Source organism: Pseudophryne corroboree, chromosome 5 (genome assembly GCF_028390025.1).
Source record: "Pseudophryne corroboree isolate aPseCor3 chromosome 5, aPseCor3.hap2, whole genome shotgun sequence".
In the NCBI taxonomy this organism is placed as follows: domain Eukaryota; kingdom Metazoa; phylum Chordata; class Amphibia; order Anura; family Myobatrachidae; genus Pseudophryne; species Pseudophryne corroboree.
In genome coordinates this window covers 609,299,141-609,320,605 of record NC_086448.1, presented here as the reverse complement: position 1 = coordinate 609,320,605, position 21,465 = coordinate 609,299,141, and the positions used below count along the sequence as shown (strand labels likewise).

Below are 21,465 nucleotides of genomic sequence, written 5' to 3'. Positions count from 1 at the left end.
CTTCCAAGATCTCTGCTCATTCAGTTGGTGCTTCATGGATAGTTTGGCATGGAGCCTCAACCGAGCAGCTGTGTTGAGCAGCCATGTGTTTGCCAGTCTTCACATTCTTTTTTGTTACTTTCCAAATAATTTTCTCCAAGTCCATCTGAGGAACACTGCATTGCCTTCCAATCGCTTTTCTTCTATGAGATTCTAGTCTGTCTCTCTATTCTAGTCTACACCTTATCCTTTGAAGGATTCAAAAACAATCTGGTAAAGGGTTGTAGGGGAAAAGAATAATTATCCTAATTTCTCTTACGTCCTAGAGGATGCTGGGGACTCCAAAAGGACCATGGGGTATAGACGGGATCCGCAGGAGACATGGGCACACTATAAGACTTTGAATGGGTGTGAACTGGCTCCTCCCTCTATGCCCCTCCTCCAGACCTCAGTTAGATTCTGTGCCCAGAGAGACTGGACACTCACTAGGGGAGCTCTCCTGAGTTTCTCTGAAAAGACTTTTGTTAGGTTTTTTATTTTCAGGGAGACCTGCTGGCTACAGGCTCTCTGCTTCGTGGGAGTGAGGGGAAAGAAGTCAGACCTACTTCTTCTGAGTTAAGGGCTCTGCTTCTTAGACTACTGGACACCATTAGCTCCAGAGGGTTCGATCACTTGGTGCGCCTAGCTGCTTGTTCCTGGAGCCGTGCTGTCAACCCCCTCACAGAAGCCAAAAGAAAGAAGCCAGGTGAGTATACAGAAGACAGAAGACTTCAGTGACGGCAGAAGACTTCGGTAACGGAGGTACAGCGCAGTGGTCGCGCTGCGCTCCATACTCCCACACACACACCAACGGCACTCACAGGGTGCAGGGGGGGTGCCCTGGGCAGCAGGTTACTGGAGATTTTCACTGGCAAAGAGCATATTATCGGCCACTAAATATATAACCCCCGCCAGTATAATTTTTTAATTTGAGCGGGACTACAGCGCGCCGGGTGGGGGCGTGGCTTAGCCCGCATAGATTACCAGCGCCATTTTTCTCTCTTCACAGTGCATGCAGAGACGCTGGCCCGGACCTCCACTCTCCTTAACAAGTACAGGGAACAAAACGGGGGGGGGGGGGGGGGGGGGCACAGTCAATTGGTGCTATATATATGTATATAAAACAGCGCAGTGATCATATATTATTTTTTAGTAGTATATGGGCGCTGGGGTGTGAGCTGGTATACTCCCTCTGTGTTCTCTCTAACAGGCTTCCCTGTGGGTCTGTCCCCTATTGCCAGTGTGAGTGTGTGTGTGTCGACATGTCTGAGGCTGAGTGCTCCTCCCCGGAGGAAGTTACTGGGGGCGCAGAGAAGGATTTGGGAGTGACTCTGTCGGCACCGCCGACTGCTGATTGGGTGAATATGTTGAGTACATTGAATGCAAATGTGGCTTTTTTGTCTAAGAGGCTGGATATATCTGATTCTCAGACACAAACGTGGAGAAAATCCATGGAGGATGTCTTGTCTCAGGTGCAGGCCCCCTCAGGGTCACAGAAACGTTCATTTACCCAGATGGCAGATACGAATACCGACACGGACTCTGATTCCAGTGTCGACTTTAGTGAGGCCAGTTTACATCCAAAATTGGTTAAGAGTATTCAGTACATGATTGTGGCTATTAAAGATGTTTTACATATTTCTGAGGTGCCTCCTGTTCCAGATAGAAGGGTTTGTTTATTTAAAGGGAAAAAGCCAGAGGTGACGTTTCTCCCCTCTCATCAACTGAACGCTCTTTGTGTAAAGGCTTGGGAGTCACCTGACGAAAGGTGGCAGATTCCCAAGATAATTTTTATGGCATTTCCTTTCCCCTCTGACGACAGGGAAAAGTGGGAGTCATCTCCCAATGTGGACAAAGCTCTGTCCCGGCTGTCCAAGAAAATGGCGCTTCCGTCTCCTGACACTGCTGCCCTCAAGGATCCTGCGGATCGTAAGCAGGAAACGACATTAAAGGCCATTTATGTCACTACGGGGGCACTCCTCAGACCTGCCGTGGCGTCGGCATGGGTGAGTAGTGCTATTGCTAAGTGGGCTGATAATTTGGCATCTGACATGGATACCCTAGATAGGGATAACATTCTTTTGACTCTCGGTTATATCATGGACGCTGCAGCTTACCTAAAGGATGCGGCGAGGTATATTGGCCTCTTGGGATCAAGGGCCAATGCCATGGCAGTCTCGTCCAGGAGAGCACTGTGGATTCATCAATGGAATGCTGATGCCGACTCCAAGAAAGCTATGGAAGCTCTCCCTTATAAAGGTAGTGTCTTGTTTGGTGACGGCCTCGCTGACCTGGTGTCTACCGCTACAGCGGGTAAGTCATCTTTTCTTCCTTATGTTCCCGCACAACAGAAAAAGGCACCCTATTATCAGATGCAGTCCTTTCGGCCTAATAAATACAAAAAAGGAAGGGGCTCGTCCTTCCTCGCTTCAAAAGGTAGAGGAAGGGGAAAAAGGTCGCCTGCGGTGTCTGGCGCCCAGGACCAAAAGTCCTCCCCGGCCTCTGCCAAGTCCAGCGCATGACGCTGGGGCTCCCCTACGGGAGTCCATGCCGGTGGGGGCCCGTCTCCGACTCTTCAGTCAGGTCTGGTTTCAATCGGGCCTAGATCCTTGGGTCTTAGACACAGTGTCCCAAGGGTACAAACTGGAGTTTCAAATCAGCCTTGCCAGTTTCTATCCCAGAATGGGAAGTAATAAATGCTGCGATACAAAAGCTGCGTCAACAGAGTGTCATTGTCCCGGTTCCCCCGTCCCAACGGGGAGAAGGGTTCTATTCGAGCCTCTTTGTCGTGCCAAAGCTGGACGGTTCGGTCAGACCGATCCTGAACCTAAAATCCCTCAATCTGTATTTGAAAACTTTCAAGTTCAAGATGGAATCTCTTTGAGCGGTGATTTCCAGTCTAGAAGGGGGGGATTTTATGGCGTCAGTCGACATAAAAGATGCCTACTTACACTTCCCGATATATCCTCCACATCATGCTTTCCTGAGATTTGCGGTGCAGGATTCTCATTACCAATTTCAGACGTTGCCGTTTGGGCTTTCCACGGCCCCGAGGGTCTTCACCAAAGTTATGGCGGAAATTATGGTACTCCTACGCAAGCAGGGTGTCACAATTATCCCGTACTTGGACGATCTCCTGATAAAGGCGAGATCGAAGGAGCAGTTGCTAAGAAATGTGGAGCTCTCCCTGACTGTTCTGCAACATCATGGTTGGATTCTAAATTTGCCAAAGTCCCAGTTGATTCCGACAACTCGGCTGCCTTTCTTGGGCATGATCCTGGACACGGGACTGCAGAGAGTGATTCTTCCAGCGGAAAAAGCTCTGGAAATCCAGTGCATGGTCAAGGAGATTCTGAAACTGGCAAGAGTGTCGATTCATCAATGCACTCGAGTGTTAGGGAAGATGGTTGCGGCTTACAAAGCCATTCCGTTTGGCAGGTTTCATGCCCGGGTGTTTCAGTGGGACCTGCTGGACAAATGGTCCGGGTCTCACCTGCACATGCACCGGAAAATAAGTCTATCTTCCAGGACCAGAATTTCTCTCCTGTGGTGGCTGCAAAGTTCTCACCTTTTAGAGGGACGAAGGTTCGGGATCCAGGATTGGGTCCTGCTGACCACGGATGCAAGTCTCCGAGGCTGGGGAGCAGTCACACAAGGAAGAAGTTTCCAGGGAAAATGGTCAAGCCAGGAAACTTGTCTCCACATAAACGTTCTGGAGTTATGAGCCATTTACAACGGCCTTCTGCAAGCGGAACACCTTCTTCGAGGTCTACCTGTCCTGATTCAGTCGGACAATGTAACAACGGTGGCGTACGTAAACCGCCAGGGTGGAACAAAGAGTAAAGCGGCAATGGCGGAGGCCACAAGAGTTCTGCGCTGGGCGGAAAAGCACATGAGCGCTCTGTCAGCAGTCTTCCTTCCGGGCGTGGACAACTGGGAAGCAGACTTCCTCAGCAGACACGATCTCCACCCAGGAGAGTGGGCTCTTCATCAAGAGGTATTTGCAGAAGTGACAAGGCGTTGGGGGATTCCTCAAATAGACATGATGGCGTCTCGCCTCAACAAGAAGCTTCCGAGGTATTGTTCCAGGTCAAGGGACCCCCAAGCCAGTGCAGTGGACGAACTGGTAACTCCGTGGGTGTTTCAGTCGGTGTATGTGTTCCCTCCACTTCCTCTCATTCCAAAAGTGTTGAGGATCATAAGACGAAACGAGGGTTCCGGCAGTGCTCAACGTTCCAGATTGTCCACGGAGGGCCTGGTATCCGGATCTTCAGGAATTGCTCATAGAAGATCCTAGGCCGCTTCCTCTCAGAGGGGACCTGTTAATGCAGGGGCCGTGCGTTTTTCAAGACTTACCGCGGCTGCGTTTGACGGCGTGGAGGTTAAACGCCAAATCCTAGCTCGGAAAGGTATTCCCAGGGAAGTCATCCACACTCTCCTTAAGTCTAGAAAGGAGGTCACGGCGAAGCAGTATCACCGTATTTGGAGAAAATATGTGTTGTGGTGTGAAGCCAAGAAAGCTCCTACGGAGGAGTTTCAGCTGGGTCGTTTCCTCCATTTTTTGCAGGCAGGCGTGGATGCAGGCCTGAAATTGGGTTCCATCAAAGTGCAGATTTCGGAGTTATCTGTTTTCTTTCAAAAAGAATTGGCCGCCCTTCCTGAAGTTCAGACTTTCGTGAAGGGAGTGCTGCATATCCATCCTCCGTTTTTGCCACCCGTGGCACCGTGGGATCTTGACGTGGTGTTACAATTTCTTATGTCTCACTGGTTTGAACCTTTGCGGAAGGTTGAGTTGAAATTACTCACTTGGAAAGTGGTCATGCTTTTGGCCTTGGCATCCGCCAGACGGGTGTCTGAATTGGCGGCTTTGTCTCACAAGAGCCCATATTTGATTTTCCATGTGGATAGAGCGGAATTGAGGACTCGTCAACAATTTCTGCCGAAGGTGGTTTCTTCGTTTCACATAAATCAACCTATTGTGGTGCCTGTATCTACGGATACCGTGACTGTGCCAATATCTCTCGATGTCGTAAGAGCTTTGAAAATTTATGTCGCCAGAACGGCTCTTGTTAGGAAAACGGAGGCTCTGTTTGTCCTGTATGCTTCCAACAAGATTGGAAATCCTGCTTCCAAGCAGACTATTGCATGCTGGATTTGTAATATGATTCAGCACACTCATTCTACGGCCGGATTGCCGTTGCCGAAGTCAGTGAAGGCCCATTCTACCAGGAAGGTGGGCTCATCTTGGGCGGCTGCCCGAGGGGTCTCGGCACTTCAACTTTGCAGAGCAGCTACATGGTCGGGTTCAAACACTTTTGCTAAGTTCTATAAGTTTGATACTCTGGCTGATGAGGACCTCATGTTTGCTCAATCGGTGCTGCAGAGTCGTCCGCACTCTCCCACCCGGTCTGGAGCTTTGGTATAGACCCCATGGTCCGTTTGGAGTCCCCAGCATCCTCTAGGACGTAAGAGAAAATAGGATTTTAATACCTACCGGTAAATCCTTTTCTCCTAGTCCGTAGAGGATGCTGGGCGCCCATCCCAGTGCGGACTGTTACTTGCAGTTGTATTGTTAGTTGTTGTTTTCGGTTACACGAAGGTTGTGTATCGGTTATGTTCAGCTTTTGCTGTTTTTCGTTCATACTGTTATCTGGTTTTCCTGCTAATCCAGTTGTACGGTGTGTTTGTGGTGTGAGCTGGTATGTGTCTCACCCTTAGTGTAACAAAAATCCTTTTCCTCGAAATGTCCGTCTCCCTGGGCACAATTCCCATAACTGAGGTCTGGAGGAGGGGCATAGAGGGAGGAGCCAGTTCACACCCATTCAAAGTCTTAGTGTGCCCATGTCTCCTGCGGATCCCGTCTATACCCCATGGTCCTTTTGGAGTCCCCAGCATCCTCTACGGACTAGGAGAAAAGGATTTACCGGTAGGTATTAAAATCCTATTTAAATGCTTGTTCCTGAAGCCCTAACTCCAACTATGAGGAAGGCTAGACAGATGCTTGGCTGCATTGGTAGAGGAATCGGTAGCAGAAAGAAAGAAGTAATAATGCCACTGTATAGGTCATTGGTACGCCCTCATCTAGAATACTGTGTTCAATTTTGGAGGCCATATCTTCAGAAGTATATTAATACATTTGAGACTGTACAAAAAAGGAGATTTATGGTAGACTTACCATGGTTAAATCTCTCTCTGCGAGGTACATTGGGATCCACAGGGAATACATCAGGGTGTAGAGATGGATCTTGATCCAGAGGTACCAACAGGCTAAAGCTTTAGACTGTTCCAGGATGCAATGCGGGTGCCTCTTCTATATAATCCCGCCTCCAGGCACTGTGAGCTCAGTTTTAGTTAACTAGTCCAATGCGGAAGCAGGTAAAAGAGAAGGCAGATGTTAGTCACATAGGAACCACGTTCTCACGACAGGAGAAGGGACCAGCGGCTAATGCCATACAAACTCAAAGAAACTAAGTGCGTCAGGATGGGCGCCCTGTGGAACCCAGTGTATCTTGCAGAAAGAGATTTAACCATGGTAAGTCTACCATAAATCTCCTTTTCTGCATCTGGGTACACTGTGTTCCACAGGGAATACATCGGGGATGTCCTAAAGCAGTTCCTCAAGGGATGGGGACGCACCTTAGTGGGTATGAGAACCCGGCGTCCAAAGGAAGCATCATGGGAGGCAGATATATCAAAGGCATAGAACCCAATTTATTTAGTATTTATTACCAGTTATTTATATAGCGCACACATATTCCGCAGCGCGTTACAGAGAATATTTGCTCATTTACATCAGTCCCTGCCACAGTGGAACTTACAATCTATATTCCCTATCACATGTACACAAATTCACGCTAGAGTTAATTTTGTTGGAAGCCAATTAACCTACCAGTATATTTTTGGATTGTGGGAGGAAACCGGAGTACCTGGAGAAAACCCATACAAGTACGGGGAGAATATACAAACTCCGCACATTTAGGGCCATGGTGGGATTCGAACCCATCTCCTCCTTGCTGTGAGGGAGTAATGCTAACCATTACATCCTCCGTACTGCTTAATGTGTGTTCACTGAGGACCACGTAGCCGCCTCGCACAATTGTTCTGCGGACGCGCCACAGCGGGCCGCCCAAGAAGGTCCAACAGACAGAGTAGAATGGGACTTAATAGCAGCAGGAGCCCAGCCTGTGCATAAGCTTGCGCAATCACCATTCTAATCCATCTGGTCAAGGTTTGCTTATTCGCAGGCCAGCCACGTTTGTGGAAACCAAAAAATACAAAAAGGGTATCTGACCTCCGGATAGAGGCAGTCCTCTCCACATAAACACGGAGATCCCTTATCACATCCACAGACTGATTTTTGGAGGACAAGTCAGAAGAGATGAAGGCCGGAACCACAATCTCTTGGTTAAGGTGAAAAGATGACACCACCTTAGGAAAAAAAAAAACGGGACGAGTTCGCAGAACTGCGCAGTCATGATAAAATATCAAAAAGGACGGACGACAGGACAAAGCGCCTAAGTCTGACACCCTTCTGGCAGAGGCAATAGCCAATAAGAAAAATAAGATTTTACTTACCGGTAAATCTATTTCTCGTAGTCCGTAGTGGATGCTGGGGACTCCGTAAGGACCATGGGGAATAGACGGGCTCCGCAGGAGACAGGGCACTTTAAGAAAGATTTTGGATTCTCGTGTGTTCTGGCTCCTCCCTCTATGTCCCTCCTCCAGACCTCAGTTAGAGAAACTGTGCCCGGAAGAGCGGACAGTACAAGGAAAGGATTTTGGAATCCAGGGCAACACTCATACCAGTCACACCAATCACACCGTATAACTTGTGATAAACTTACCCAGTTAACAGTATGAACAACAACGGAGCATCAGATCAACCCTGATGCAACCAAACATAACCCTTATTTAAGCAATAACTATATACAAGTATTGCAGAAGAAGTCCGCACTTGGGACGGGCGCCCAGCATCCACTACGGACTACGAGAAATAGATTTACCGGTAAGTAAAATCTTATTTTCTCTGACGTCCTAGTGGATGCTGGGGACTCCGTAAGGACCATGGGGATTATACCAAAGCTCCCAAACGGGCGGGAGAGTGCGGATGACTCTGCAGCACCGAATGAGCAAACACAAGGTCCTCCTCAGCCAGGGTATCAAACTTGTAAAACTTTGCAAAAGTGTTCGAACCTGACCAAGTAGCTGCTCATCAAAGCTGTAATGCCGAGACCCCCCCGGGCAGCCGCCCAAGAAGAGCTCACCTTTTGGAAGCGGCAATCCAGCCGCAGAATGAGCCTGCTGAATCGTGTTACAGATCCAGCGAGCAATAGTTTGCTTTGAAGCAGGAGCACCCAGCCTTGTTGGGTTACAGGATAAACAACGACTCAGTTTTCCTGACTCTAGCCGTTCTGGCTACATAAACCTTCAAAGCCCTGACCACATCTAGTAACTCGGAATCCTCCAAATCACGAGTAGCCACAGGCACCACAATAGGTTGGTTCATATGAAAGGATGACACCACTTTTTGCAGAAATTGTGGACGGGTCCGTAATTCTGCCCTGTCCATATGGAAAACCAGAAAGGGGCTTTTATGTGACAAAGCCGCTAATTCTGACACACGCCTAGCTGACGCCCAGGCTAATAGCATGACCACCTTCCACGTGAGAAATTTTAACTCCACGGTTTTGAGTGGCTCAAACCAGTGTGACTTCAGGAAACTCAACACCACGTTAAGATCCCAAGGTGCCACTGGAGGCACAAAAGGGGGCTGAATATGCAGCACTCCCTTTACAAACGTCTGGACTTCAGGAAGAGAAGCCAGTTCTTTTTGAAAGAAAATGGATAGAGACAAAATCTGGACCTTAATGGAACCCAATTTCAGGCCCAAAGTCACTCCCGACTGTAGGAAGTGAAGGAAACGGCCCAGCTGGAATTCCTCCGTAGGGGCATTCCTGGCCTCACACCAAGCAACATATTTTCGCCATATACGGTGATATTGTTTAGCCGTCACGTCCTTCCTAGCCTTTATTAGCGTAGGAATAACCTCATCCGGAAAGCCTTTTTCTGCTAGGATCCGGCGTTCAACCGCCATGCCGTCAAACGCAGCCGCGGTAAGTCTTGGAACAGACAGGGCCCCTGTTGCAGCAAGTCCTGTCTTAGAGGTAGAGGCCATGGGTCCTCTGTGAGCATTTCTTGCAGATCCGGATACCAAGTCCTTCTTGGTCAATCCGGAACAATGAGTATTGTTCTCACTCCTCTTTTCTTATGATTCTCAGCACCTTTGGTATGAGAGGAAGAGGAGGAAATACATAAACCGACTGGAACACACACGGTGTCACTAGTGCGTCTACAGCTATCGCCTGAGGGTTTCTTGACCTGGCGCAATATCTCTGTAGCTTTTTGTTGAGGCGGGATGCCATCATGTCCACCTGTGGCAGTTCCCACCGCCTTGCAAACTGCGTGAAGACTTCTTGATGAAGTCCCCACTCTCCCGGGTGGAGGTCGTGCCTGCTGAGGAAGTCTGCTTCCCAGTTGTCCACTCCCGGAATGAACACTGCTGACAGTGCTCTTACGTGATTCTCCCCCCAGCGAAGAATTCTGGTGGCTTCCGCCATCGCCACCCTGCTCCTTGTGCCGCCTTGGCGGTTTACATGAGCCACTACGGTGATGTTGTCTGACGGAATCAGCACCGATTGGCCGCGAAGCAGGGTCTCCGCTTGACTTAGGGCGTTGTATATGGCCCTTAGTTCCAGGATATTGATGTGAAGACAAGTCTCCTGACTCGGCCACAGACCTTGGAAATTTCTTCCCTGTGTGACTGCCCCCCACCCTCGGAGGCTTGCATCCGTGGCCACCAGGACCCAGTCCTGAATGCCGAATCTGCGGCCCTCTAGAAGGTGAGCACTCTGCAGCCACCACAGGAGAGACACCCTGGCCCTGGGGAATAGGGTGATCACCCGATGCATCTGTAGATGTGATCCGGACCACTTGTCCAACAGATCCCCTTGAAAGGTCCTCGCATGGAACCTGCCGAAGGGAATGGCCTCGTATGATGCCACCATCTTTCCCAGGACTCGCGTGCAGTGATGCACCGACACCTGTTTTGGTTTTAATAGGCCTCTGACCAATGTCATGAGCTCCTGAGCCTTTTCCATCGGGAGATAGACCCTCTTCTGGTCTGTGTCCAGAATCATGCCCAGGAAGGGCAGACGAGTCGTAGGAATCAACTGTGACTTTGGGATATTTAGAATCCAGCCGTGCTGTTGTAACACTTCCCGAGAGCGTGCTACGCTGATCAGCAACTGCTCTCTGGACCTCGCCTTTTATGAGGAGATCGTCCAAGTATGGGATAATTGTGACCCCTTGCTTTCGCAGGAGCACCATCATTTCCGCCATTACCTTGGTAAATATTCTCGGTGCCGTGGAGAGACCAAACGGCAACGTCTGGAATTGGTAATGACAATCCTGTACCACAAATCTGAGGTACGCCTGATAAGGTGGATAAATGGGGACATAAAGGTATGCATCCTTTATGTCCAGAGACGCCATAAAGTCCCCCCTCCTTCCAGGCTTGCAATGACCGCTCTTAGCGATTCCATCTTGAACTTGAACCTTTTCAGGTATATGTTCAGGGATTTTAAATTCAATATGGGTCTGACCGAACCGTCTGGTTTCGGGACTACAACATGGTCGAATAATACCCCCCTCCTTGTTGAAGGAGGGGAACCTTGACCACCACCTGTTGTAGATACAATTTGTGAATTGCAGTTAACACTGTTTCCCTCTCGTGGGGGGAAGCCGGCAGGGCCGTCGGTGAGGGGGCATCTTCTCAAAGTCCAGCTTGTATCCCTGAGACACAATATCTATTGCCCAGGGATCTAACAGGGAGTGAACCCACTTGTGGCTGAACTTACAAAGGCGTGCCCCCACCGGGCCTAGCTCCGCCTGTGGAGCCCCAGCGACATGCGGTGGATTTTTGTAGAGGCCGGGGAGGACTTCTGTTCCTGGGAACTAGCTGTGTTGTGCAGCTTCTTCCCTCTGCCCCCGCCTCTGGCAAGAAAGGACGCACCTCGGACTTTCTTGTTTCTTTATTCGAAAGGCTGCATTTGATAATGTCTTGCTTTCCTGGGCTGTGCAGGAATATAAGGCAAAATATCAGAATTACCAGCTATAGCTGTGGAGACCAGGTCCGAGAACCCTTCTCCACACAATCCTCAGCCTTCCATATGCCTCTTAAGTCGGCATCATCTGTCCATTGCATATTCTACAGGACACGTTAAGCAGAAATCGACATAGCTTTGAATCTAGGACCCAGTATACTCATGTCTCTTTGGGCATGTTTTATATATACATATCTCTTAAGACAGCATCTTTAATATATATATATATCTCTATATATATACATATATATATATATATCTATATGCATACTAGGGTCTCAGTCTCTGCTGATAAGGTACCTGTCCGCGCTGCCACAGCGCTATAAACCCATGCCGACACAATCGCCGGTCTGAGTAGTGTACCAGAATGTGCACGCTATCTGCAGGATCCCTGAGAATAGCTGTTACGTCAGGGCTACCTTTTGGGCAAACGTGACACCCTAGGGGAAGATTCCCATCATATCCTGGCCCTGGTGGGGAAAGGATACTGCCTGAGAATCCTTTGTGGGAAACTGCAGTCTCTTGTCTGGAGATTCCCGCTCTTTTTCCTCATGAGAGGAGGGAAATTTACCTCAGCTTTCTTCCCCTTAAACATGTGTACCCTTGTGTCAGGGACAGATGAGTCATCAGTGATATGCAAATCATCTTTTATTACAATAATCATATATTGAATACTTTTCTGCCATTTTGGCTGTAACTTTGCATTATCGTAGTCGACACTGGAGTCAAACTCCGTGTCGATATCAGTGTCTATTATTTTGGATAGTGAGCATTGAGAGACTCTAAAGGTCTCTGCGACATAGGGACAGACATGGGTAGATTTCCTGTCTGTTCTCTAATCTTTTGTGCAATAAATTCACCTTAGCACTTAATTACACATATCCAAACAGTTGTCGGCGTTGTCGACGGAGACACCCTCTCACCCACACATTTGCTCCATCTCCTCTTTAGGGGAGCCTTTTACCTCAGACATGTCGACACACACGTACCAACACACCACACACTCAGGGAATGCTCATCTGAAGACAATTCCCCCATAAGGCCCTTTGGAGAGACAGACAGAGAGTATGCCAGCACACACCCCAGCGCTATTAACCCATGAATAACACAGTAACTTAATATTAACCCAGTAGCTGCTGTTTATATTGATTTTTGCGCCTAATTATGTGCCCCCCCCCCCTCTTTTTACCCTCTTCTACCGTGTAACTGCAGGGGAGAGACTGGGGAGCTTCCTCTCAGCGGTGCTGTGGAGAAAAAAGCATGGCGCTGGTGAGTGCTGAGGAAGAAGCCCCGCCCCCTCGACGGCGGGCTTCTGTCCCGCTTTTATGTACAATTTTAGCGGGGGCTCATACATATATACAGTGCCCAACTGTATATTATGCAAACTTTTGCCAAAGAGGTCTCTAATTGCTGCCCAGGGCGCCCCCCCCTGCGCCCTGCACCCTTACAGTGACCGGAGTATGTGGGTTTAGTGTGGGAGCAATGGCGCACAGCTGCAGTGCCGTGCGCTACCTCATATGAAGACTGGAGTCTTCTGCCGCCGATTTCGAAGTCTTCTTGCTTCTGTCACCGGCTTCTGTCTTCCGGCTCTGCGAGGGGGACGGCAGCGTGGCTCCGGGTTCGGACGACCAAGGGTGCGATCCTGTGTACGATCCCTCTGGAGCTAATGGTGTCCAGTAGCCTAAGAAGCAGGACCTATCTTCAGTGAGTAGGGCTGCTTCTCTCCCACGTAGCAGAGAGTCTGTTGCCAGCAGATCTCTCTGAAAATAAAAAACCTAACAAAATACTTTCTTTTTAGCAAGCTCAGGAGAGCTCACTAAGTAGCACCCAGCTCGTCCGGGCACAGATTCAAACTGAGGTCTGGAGGAGGGACATAGAGGGAGGAGCCAGAACACACCAGAATCCAAATTCTTTCTTAAAGTGCCCTGTCTCCTGCGGAGCCCGTCTATTCCCCATGGTCCTTACGGAGTCCCCAGCATCCACTAGGACGTTAGAGAAAGGATCTTAGCCGTAAGCCATTTAAGGTCCACTGACTCAAAAGGTTGAAACGGGGACTCTTGCAGGACATTCAGGACAACATGGAGCCACAGGAGGGACATAGGAAGGCTGAATCCACAGTATGCCCTGAGTGAATGTATGAACGTCAGGAATAGACACAATTTTTCTCTGAAACCACACCGACAAGGCAGATATGTGAATCTTGAGGGAGGTCAGACGAAGTCCTAAATCCCGGCCTTGTTGCAAAAAAGCCAGAAGTCTGGAAGTACTAAACTTGTAAGCATCATAATTCTTAGCAGCACACCAGGTGAAGTAAGAATTCCAGACCCTATAATAAATCCGTGCAGAAGCCGGTTTGCGGGCCTTTAGCATAGTTTGGATAACCGCCTCAGAGAATCCTTTAGCCCTCAGGAGTGAAGCTTCAAGAGCCACGCCATCAAAGCCAGTCTGCCCAGGTCCAGGTAGACACAAGGGCCCTGAACGAGGAGGTCTGGGCGTTGAGGAAGTAGAAGAGGACGCTCTATCGATGAGAACCAATGCCGTCTGGTCAAGGTTAAGGTCTAATGGTTCCAAAGGATGAACATATCATGATATAGCTGCGGACCAACCAGGTGTAGAGCTTTGTGCCTTCAAAGGGTCCGAAGGGATAACCGTCGTTCAGAACTGGCGAAGGGGATGTCGCTTGAAAGAGACTGCGTACCCATGAGAGACGACTTCTCGCACCCATACATCTGAAGTGGTCTTTTACCAGACCTGGGTGAATTGCAGAAGTCTGCCTCCCACCCTGGGATCCCCCAGGGGGAGGCCCGCCCCGTCGTGCAGCAGGTTTACCTTGTTTGGAAGCAGGCTGACGGGCAGCCCAGGATTGTTTTTGCTTTGGGCTTAGTGGCTTTGGGAGCACGAGGTTGTCTCGGGTATGCCTGACCTTTTGCTTTCCCTTGAGGTCGAAAGGAATGAAAAGTGGTACTCTTTGCCTTCTGTACAGAAGGATTAGTATTTGGGAGAAACACAGTCTTAGCAGCCACTAAGTCAGTTACAATCTTATTCAGATTCTCCCTGAACAGGATGTCTCCCTTTAAAAGGGAGCACCTCCAAGGTCTTTTTGGAGTTCAGGTCCACCTTCCATGACCTCAACCACAGAATTCTGCGAGCCTGGGTAGACGTAGTCGATGCCTTGGCCGCCATTACACCTGCCTCAGAGGTCGCCTCCTGAATGTAGTGGGAGGTGGTGAAAATATGAGACAGATATTGTCTGGCAGTGTCAGATATATCCTGAGGCAGCTCTTCCTCTGTTGCCTGAACCCATGATTCAATTCCTTTTGCGGCCCAGGAGGCTGCTATAGTGGGTCTATGTACAGCACCAGTAAGGGAGTAAATAGACTTCAGGCATCCTTCGACACGCTTATCTGTCGGTTCCTTCAGTGAGGTGACAGGTAGAGTAGATGACACCACAAGACGGGTGACATGGGAATCCACCGGCGGTGGATTTTCCCACTTGTTACACATCTCAGCGGAGAGAGGATAATGAGCTAGCATCTTTTTAGACAGGGAAAATTTCTTTCCTGGAGAAGACCAGAGTTCCTTATGTCAACCAAATGATCAGAATGTGGTAAGACTACTTTACTTTAGTTACCTTCTGACGTTTAAATTTATCAGGTTTATTAGACGCAGTAGTGGGATTTACATAATCATCGATTTGTAGAATCAGCTTAATAGCCTCCACTAGGTTAGGGACATCAACTTTTGTTGTAGTTTCCTCGTCAGAAGACACTGTATCAGTGTCTGATGGACCAGTATACTCCCCATTCTCATTAGAAGTATCATCTGACATATTAGTGGATTGTGAGGAGGAGGTGGCCCGCTTAGATGACCCCTTGACCGCAGAGGGATGTGGGGTAGGTTTTTGTCGAACCAAAGATTGATTACATTTTTGTATCTGGGTAGACAGAGTATCCGCCCAGGGCGGATTAACCATAGGGACAATATGTGGCTGCAATGGCACAGGAGGGCGTAAGGGGTGTCACATGCGTATTAAGCATATTTGAGAAAGCCGCCCAAGGTCGCTTCTGATTGGGTACAGGATCAGCAGACTGACTGGTAGATGTACGGCACATATTACACAGACCATCATTCAAGGCTTCCCGCTCAGGCAAATCCCTTGCGCATGCGCTGCATGATACAGGAGCTTCCACGGATTTCCCGCCCTTTGTGTTAGACATTTCAGTGAAAGTAACTGCAGAGCGTATGAGTACAATACAGCCAGACGGGTGGTCTTCTGTTTGCCGGCGGTCGGGCTCCCGGCGCTCAGTATACCGGCGCCGGGAGCCCGACAGCCGGAATACCGACAATTATTTTCCCTCGTGGGGGTCCACGACCCCCATAGAGGGAGAATAAAATAGTGTGGCGCGCGTAGCGCGCCACCGTGCCCGTAGCGTGGCGAGCGCAGCGAGCCCGCAAGGGGCTCATTTGCGCTCGCCAAGCTGTCGGTAAGCCGGCGGTCGGGCTCCCGGCGCCGGGATGCTGGTCGCCGGGAGCCCGACCGCCGGCCAGCCGTAGTGAACCCAGCCAGACAGAGTACAATACCTGCAAATAAATCCTCTAGTATGTGACAGTGTACACAGTAGACAACACCAGCGTCTAAATCCGGTACTATGTGACTGCGTACACAGTACACAACACCAGCAAATAAATCCGGTATGATGTGACTGAGTACACAGTAGAATACACTTAATGGTAAATACTGTGCAGCACTATATATGAGACCCTGACACACCTAGTCCTGGGGTACAGAATACAATGATAGATACAGCTGGGATACACTGAAAGTGAAATCCACACGGCAGATACAGGCACACACAGTCACAATGACAATGCAGATAATAATTTTAGTCAGACAATAAAACTGCACTGTACAGCACCAGTAAGGGAGTAAATAGACTTCAGGCATCCTTCGACACGCTTATCTATCGGTTCCTTCAGTGAGGGGACAGAGTAGATGACACCACAAGACGGGTGACATGGGTACATTCATACATACATACATACATACATACATATACAAACAGAAAATTCAGCACTCACCATAGCAAGCTCACTTATCCTCACAACATCAATAAATAAATGATGGGGGTTTAGTTACCCACCCTATGAGTGGTTAGTGCAGACATTGCACCCCGCTTCTGGGATGGCGAGTGCTATGGTTTTATATTTGTTTGTATATTTGAATTTATATTATGTGTGATACAGTTGCCAGGTTTTAATTTTTAACTAAACCCCCATCATTTGTTTATTGATGATGTGAAAATAAGTGAGCTTGCTTTGGTGAGTGCTGAACTTTCTGTTTGTGTATTTGTAAGTAGGTGGCCATGGGCTACAGGCACCCCACCCTGTGAGTGGTTAGTGCTGACATTGCACCCCGCTTCTGGGGTGTCGAGTGCTGTGTTTTTTATTTATATATATATATATATATATATATATATATATATATATATATATATATATATTATTCTCGTACAATATATTCTGGTAGAGGTACACTTGTTCTTAACTAGCGCGGTCTTAAAATGACATGTAGAATACTTAAGTGTCTGTAGAATCACAGCGCTGATAAATCAGGCGGATTTACAGAGGAGACCTTGCTCTGCAGTCCCGGAGACGAGTCGCAGCTGCTGTGAGAAGATGGCGCCCAGTGTCTGTCAGGGAGTGAGGGAGAGCGTGAGGCAGCTCCAGGGTGGGAACACCAGCAGTATATGGCGCCCGGAGCTGGGGGAGGGGCTACAGGTCAAGCGCCTTATCCTCTATGCTGGTCCTCACCACCTGGTACTATGGAGCCTTATTAAACATGGATAATGTGTTATCCGACCTGTGCTCCCCTGCCCTGGTGGATATAGTGGGGTCCCTGTACGGCCACAGTGTCCACATCAGTGTCGCGGTCTGTCTCCGGAGACCGCAACTGGAATGCGATTTAATGGTGGGTCCCGCCTGGAGGACCCTCTTACCTCCTCCCTTATTAGCAGCCATGCGATCCAGGAGAGCATCTGTGGTGGTGTGCCTAGGAACCGTAGCGTCTCCGCCGCAAGTACCTGGGAACCGAGCCAGTGGGAGTATACGACGCTGCTGGGGAGGTGATGGAGCCGCAGCACAGAATGTCACACTGACATATGAAGTGCTGCAGCCCTTGAAGTCTTCTAAATAGCGTTTTCAGGGCTGCCTGCATAGCCCCCCCTCTTGTTAAGTGACCTGCTTATGCAGGCACCAACTCTAAAACTGAGCTCACAGTGCCTGGAGGCGGGGTTATATAGAGCAGGCCCCGCAATGCATCCTGGGACAGTCTAAAGCTTTAGCCTGTTGGTGCTTCTGGATCAAGATCCATCTCTACACCCCAATGTATTCCCTGTGGAACACAGTGTACCCCGCTGCAGAAAAGGACAGCTGAAATGGTGCATGTACTACATCACAAAACATACCCAGAAAGACTAAAACATCTCAATATGTATAGTTTAGAGCAGAGAAGGGAAAGGGGGGCACATGATAGAATCTTTCAATATATCAAGGGTTTTAACAAAGTCCTGGAGGGAAACCTTCTTCAAATGAAGAGAATTAATAGGACACAAGTACATGCACTGAGACTGGAGGGAGGTAGGTTCAGGAGAAATTTGAGGAAAAAGCGCTTCACAGAAAGGGTAGTGGACATGTGGAATACCTCATATCAGAGGTGGTAGATGTGAAGACGGTAGAGCAATTTAAACATGCATGGGATAGACATAAGGATATCTTTACAAAGAAATAAGGATCAAATAAGGTTTGAGATAAAAAAATATGGTGCAAAAAATGGGCAGAGTAGATGGGCCAAGTGATTCTTATCTGCTGTCACATTGTATGTTTCTGTGTAACCCCTATGGCAGTGGTTCCCAAACTTTTTTAGTCCAAGGCACCCTTACGCCAAAATAATCACCAAATTGTCGCTTTTTTAAAGTAGTTGGGTCGCAGAAGTGCCATTTTTTAGCCTCATCGCTGCACAGCGAATTAATGTAGCTAGCGATCAACTCGGAATGACCCCCTATGTCTTTTTGCAGTGCGACACTGGTCACCTGCATTCATTTAAAAAAAAAAAAACAGGCTTTGTATAAAATAACAGGTTTTTTTTGCAGTCAAATAAATCAATCTAAAAAGGCTCCTGTGCATCCATGCACCAAGACCAGCCCCCCACCTGCTTACCAGCTTGTCGTCGCATAAAGGGGCCCTACATACACACTTAAAGATTTTACTGAACGATATGAACATTCTCGTTCATTAATGAACGAGAACTCGTTCATATCTTTCAGTGTGTAGGCACCATCGATGAATGATGCGCGGCCCAGCGCTCGTCCATCGTTGGTGCCGACTCGTTCATACCTGCAGGCCAATATGGACAATCTCGTCCAAATTAGCATGCAGGGCTATGGAGCCGGGTGACGGGAGAAGTGAAGAAACATCACTCCCCCAGTCACCTCCCCCTCCGCCGCCGGGTCGTTTGACGGCCATATCGGCTGTCGGGCAGCTCGGCGGCGGGTCGCCGAGTGTGTAAGGCCCTTAAGTCACTTACAGCAGGCACCCCCCTCCTATAGATTTCCCTATGCAGCATCTCACATACAGTATCATATATTAATATTCTACTCACTTTTTCAGCCAGCTCCTCTGTCACGCCGGCCAGGACTTCAATGAGCCGTCAGGATCCTTACCCAGCGCACTCCTTGGTCACTGCAGCGCACTTCTTGGCCACACCAGCGCACTCCTTGGCCACTCCAGCCTGCTTGCACCCGCATTCTCCACTGATTACACTCACAAGTTCCCCGTGCACACAAACACATCCCGCATAACACTACCCCTTCCCTGCCGGGTGACTCCAGCCATCGGTTACCCCCCCCTGCACCTGAGAGCACAACATCCCTCCCCCCTCTCTCCGCCGGGTGACTCCGTGACCAGTGACATCCCCCCCCCCCTGCAGCCGATGAACTAGCCGCAGACATCCCGCACTCTCCTTCCCTCCCCCCGCCCCACAGCGACCGCTGATTACACATTGCGGCTGACTTTGGCTGTACCTAGCTCCAGCCGCCCGCACTCCCCCCCTGCTGATTACTTGTCTTATTACTAGATGGCCGCTCCAGCCGCTCGCGCTCCCCCCCCCCCCCCCCCTGCTGATCACTTACTAGACCGCCGCTCGAGACGGCCGCGCTCTCCGAAACCCCCTCCCCGCTGATTACTGTCTTACGGGACGGCCGCTCCAGCCGCCCGTGCTCCGCTCCTCTCCCCTCCCCCCCGCCCCGCTGATTACATACTAGACGGATGCTCCTGTCCCCCGCACTTCTCCCCCCGGCTATCTACACACTGGATGGCCGCTCTGTCCTGCCGCCCGCACTCCCCTCAGCCCGGCTGACTACTCGCTGCCCGGCCGCCGCTCCAGCAGCACACAGTCTCCCCTTCCATCCTCCGGCTAACTATAGGCTGCGGCTCCCCTGTGACAGCGCTGCGGCACCCCAGGGAGCCGCGGCGCACAGTTTGGGAACCCATGCCCTATGGTGAGCAGTGTCCCTCAGATGGATTTGGAGAGAAGTGTTTAACAGTAAGTACCAAACATTATGTAAACGAATAGCTTTACAATACATTATTATTTATTGTGTCAGATGTGATGATTATACTTTAAACTCCTCAATACACCTCTCTTTCATTATCTCTCTCGTGTGTTTTTTTGCAGAGCATATGTGCACGGTAGTATACTTTGATGACTGTATGTCTATCCATCAGTGCAAGGTTTCCTGTGAGTCTATGGGAGCATCCAAATACCGGTGGTTTCACAATGCGTGTTGTGAATGTGTTGGCCCAGAGTGCATCGATTATGGCAGCAAAACAGTGAAGTGTATGAACTGCATGTTTTAAGCGCATTCCCTCCAGACCATCACATCAACAGTACTTTTACTGCTCGCTGTGTAGAACTCCTTTCATTCCACTAAAATATGATCCATACTGCAATCTTGTTATCACTGCTCACTTACGCAGCAAGACCCTTAAAGAAGGGGAATATCAACTACTACATAAGAAAAGAAAATCCAATTCTGAACAAATGTTTTTTATATTTTCTTATAGTCTAAATTTATGTAAATGTTTGATTGTAGCATTTCAGTTTTGCAGATTGTATTTTTCTAAACATGTAAAATGTAAGTTTTATATTATATTTTAGAATACTATGCCATTTTTATGTTCCCTTACTTTATAGTCCCGCATCAGCTGATTAAATCAACAAAAAGGCAACATAATTTCTGTAGCAGCCTGCATGATGTCAGCAAGGATAGTACGACTTTCCTGTCTGTCTTGTTCTTTTGTATTACTGATAGTATTGGGGGGTTTTCTGTCGGAGAGAGAGTGTCTATTGAAAGGTATATACTATCTTTTTCCTAAAATAACCCCCTTTACTATGGGGAATTTATATAATTGCACTTTCAGCTAGTGTTCCAAGATGCTTGATATAAATCAGTGTTGCCTATGTTCTCTATACGACTATGGGGGCTATTCAATTTTCCCCAAGGGTGCCGGGTGATGAGTATCGCCGATGGGGGCTTATCGGGGGTTTTGCTTCACCTGCCTCCGGCAGGCGAAGCAAAATGCCCGATAACATCCACGTTTTCGGATCTATTTCACCCGAAAACACACAAGTTTCACTGAACCTGTGTGTTTACGGATGAAAAAGCAGGTTTTACCGGCCGAGCTAATTAAATAGCCCGACCGCAGCACCCGAAGAAACATCGGGGGTTTTTACTCCTGATGTCTCTTCTGGCCAAATTGAATATCCCCCTATGTATTTTACGTTGCCTGTTTGGTGCACAAAGAACACAAAGAAACTTATTTAGACATTGAAACAAAAACAAAAAAATGCCTTAAGAAAATTGATGCCGGAAAAACATTCACTTCTTCTGAAATGGACAACAAAAAGGCTAGCCTGTCTTTTGAACAAATGTAGACATATAAATGATCTTTAAATTACCTTTGTTTTTCTAATTATAATCAAAACTGTGCTTGGCGGTTTCTTTTGTTTCTTTGCTTGCTCTTCCAGTTTACATTTTTATAAGTATGTATGTGTGTGTGTGTGTGTGTGTGTGTGTATATATATATATATATATATATATATATATATATATTAAAGAGGATAATATCTGCGCAAACTCCTTAAAATTAAAGATTTTAAGATTTAAAATTTGCAGCCGTAGAATAAACCGGTACCCTTAATGGTCATAGATTAGAATATGAAATCCTG

At 48.5% G+C, this 21,465-nt stretch overlaps 1 protein-coding gene across 3 annotated transcripts in view; it reads left to right on the top strand.

Annotated features, from left to right (window-relative positions):
• TWSG1 (twisted gastrulation BMP signaling modulator 1) overlaps positions 1 to 21,226 on the top strand; it is a 91,778-nt gene extending 70,552 nt beyond the window's left edge. For all 3 annotated transcript variants that reach the window (XM_063923473.1, XM_063923475.1, XM_063923474.1), the window contains exon 5: positions 19,912 to 21,226. In XM_063923473.1, coding sequence (XP_063779543.1) covers positions 19,912 to 20,093 — 182 coding nt within the window. In that variant the 3' untranslated portion in view covers positions 20,094 to 21,226. The remainder of the gene's footprint in view (positions 1 to 19,911) is intronic.
• Positions 21,227 to 21,465: the final 239 nt, after the last annotated feature.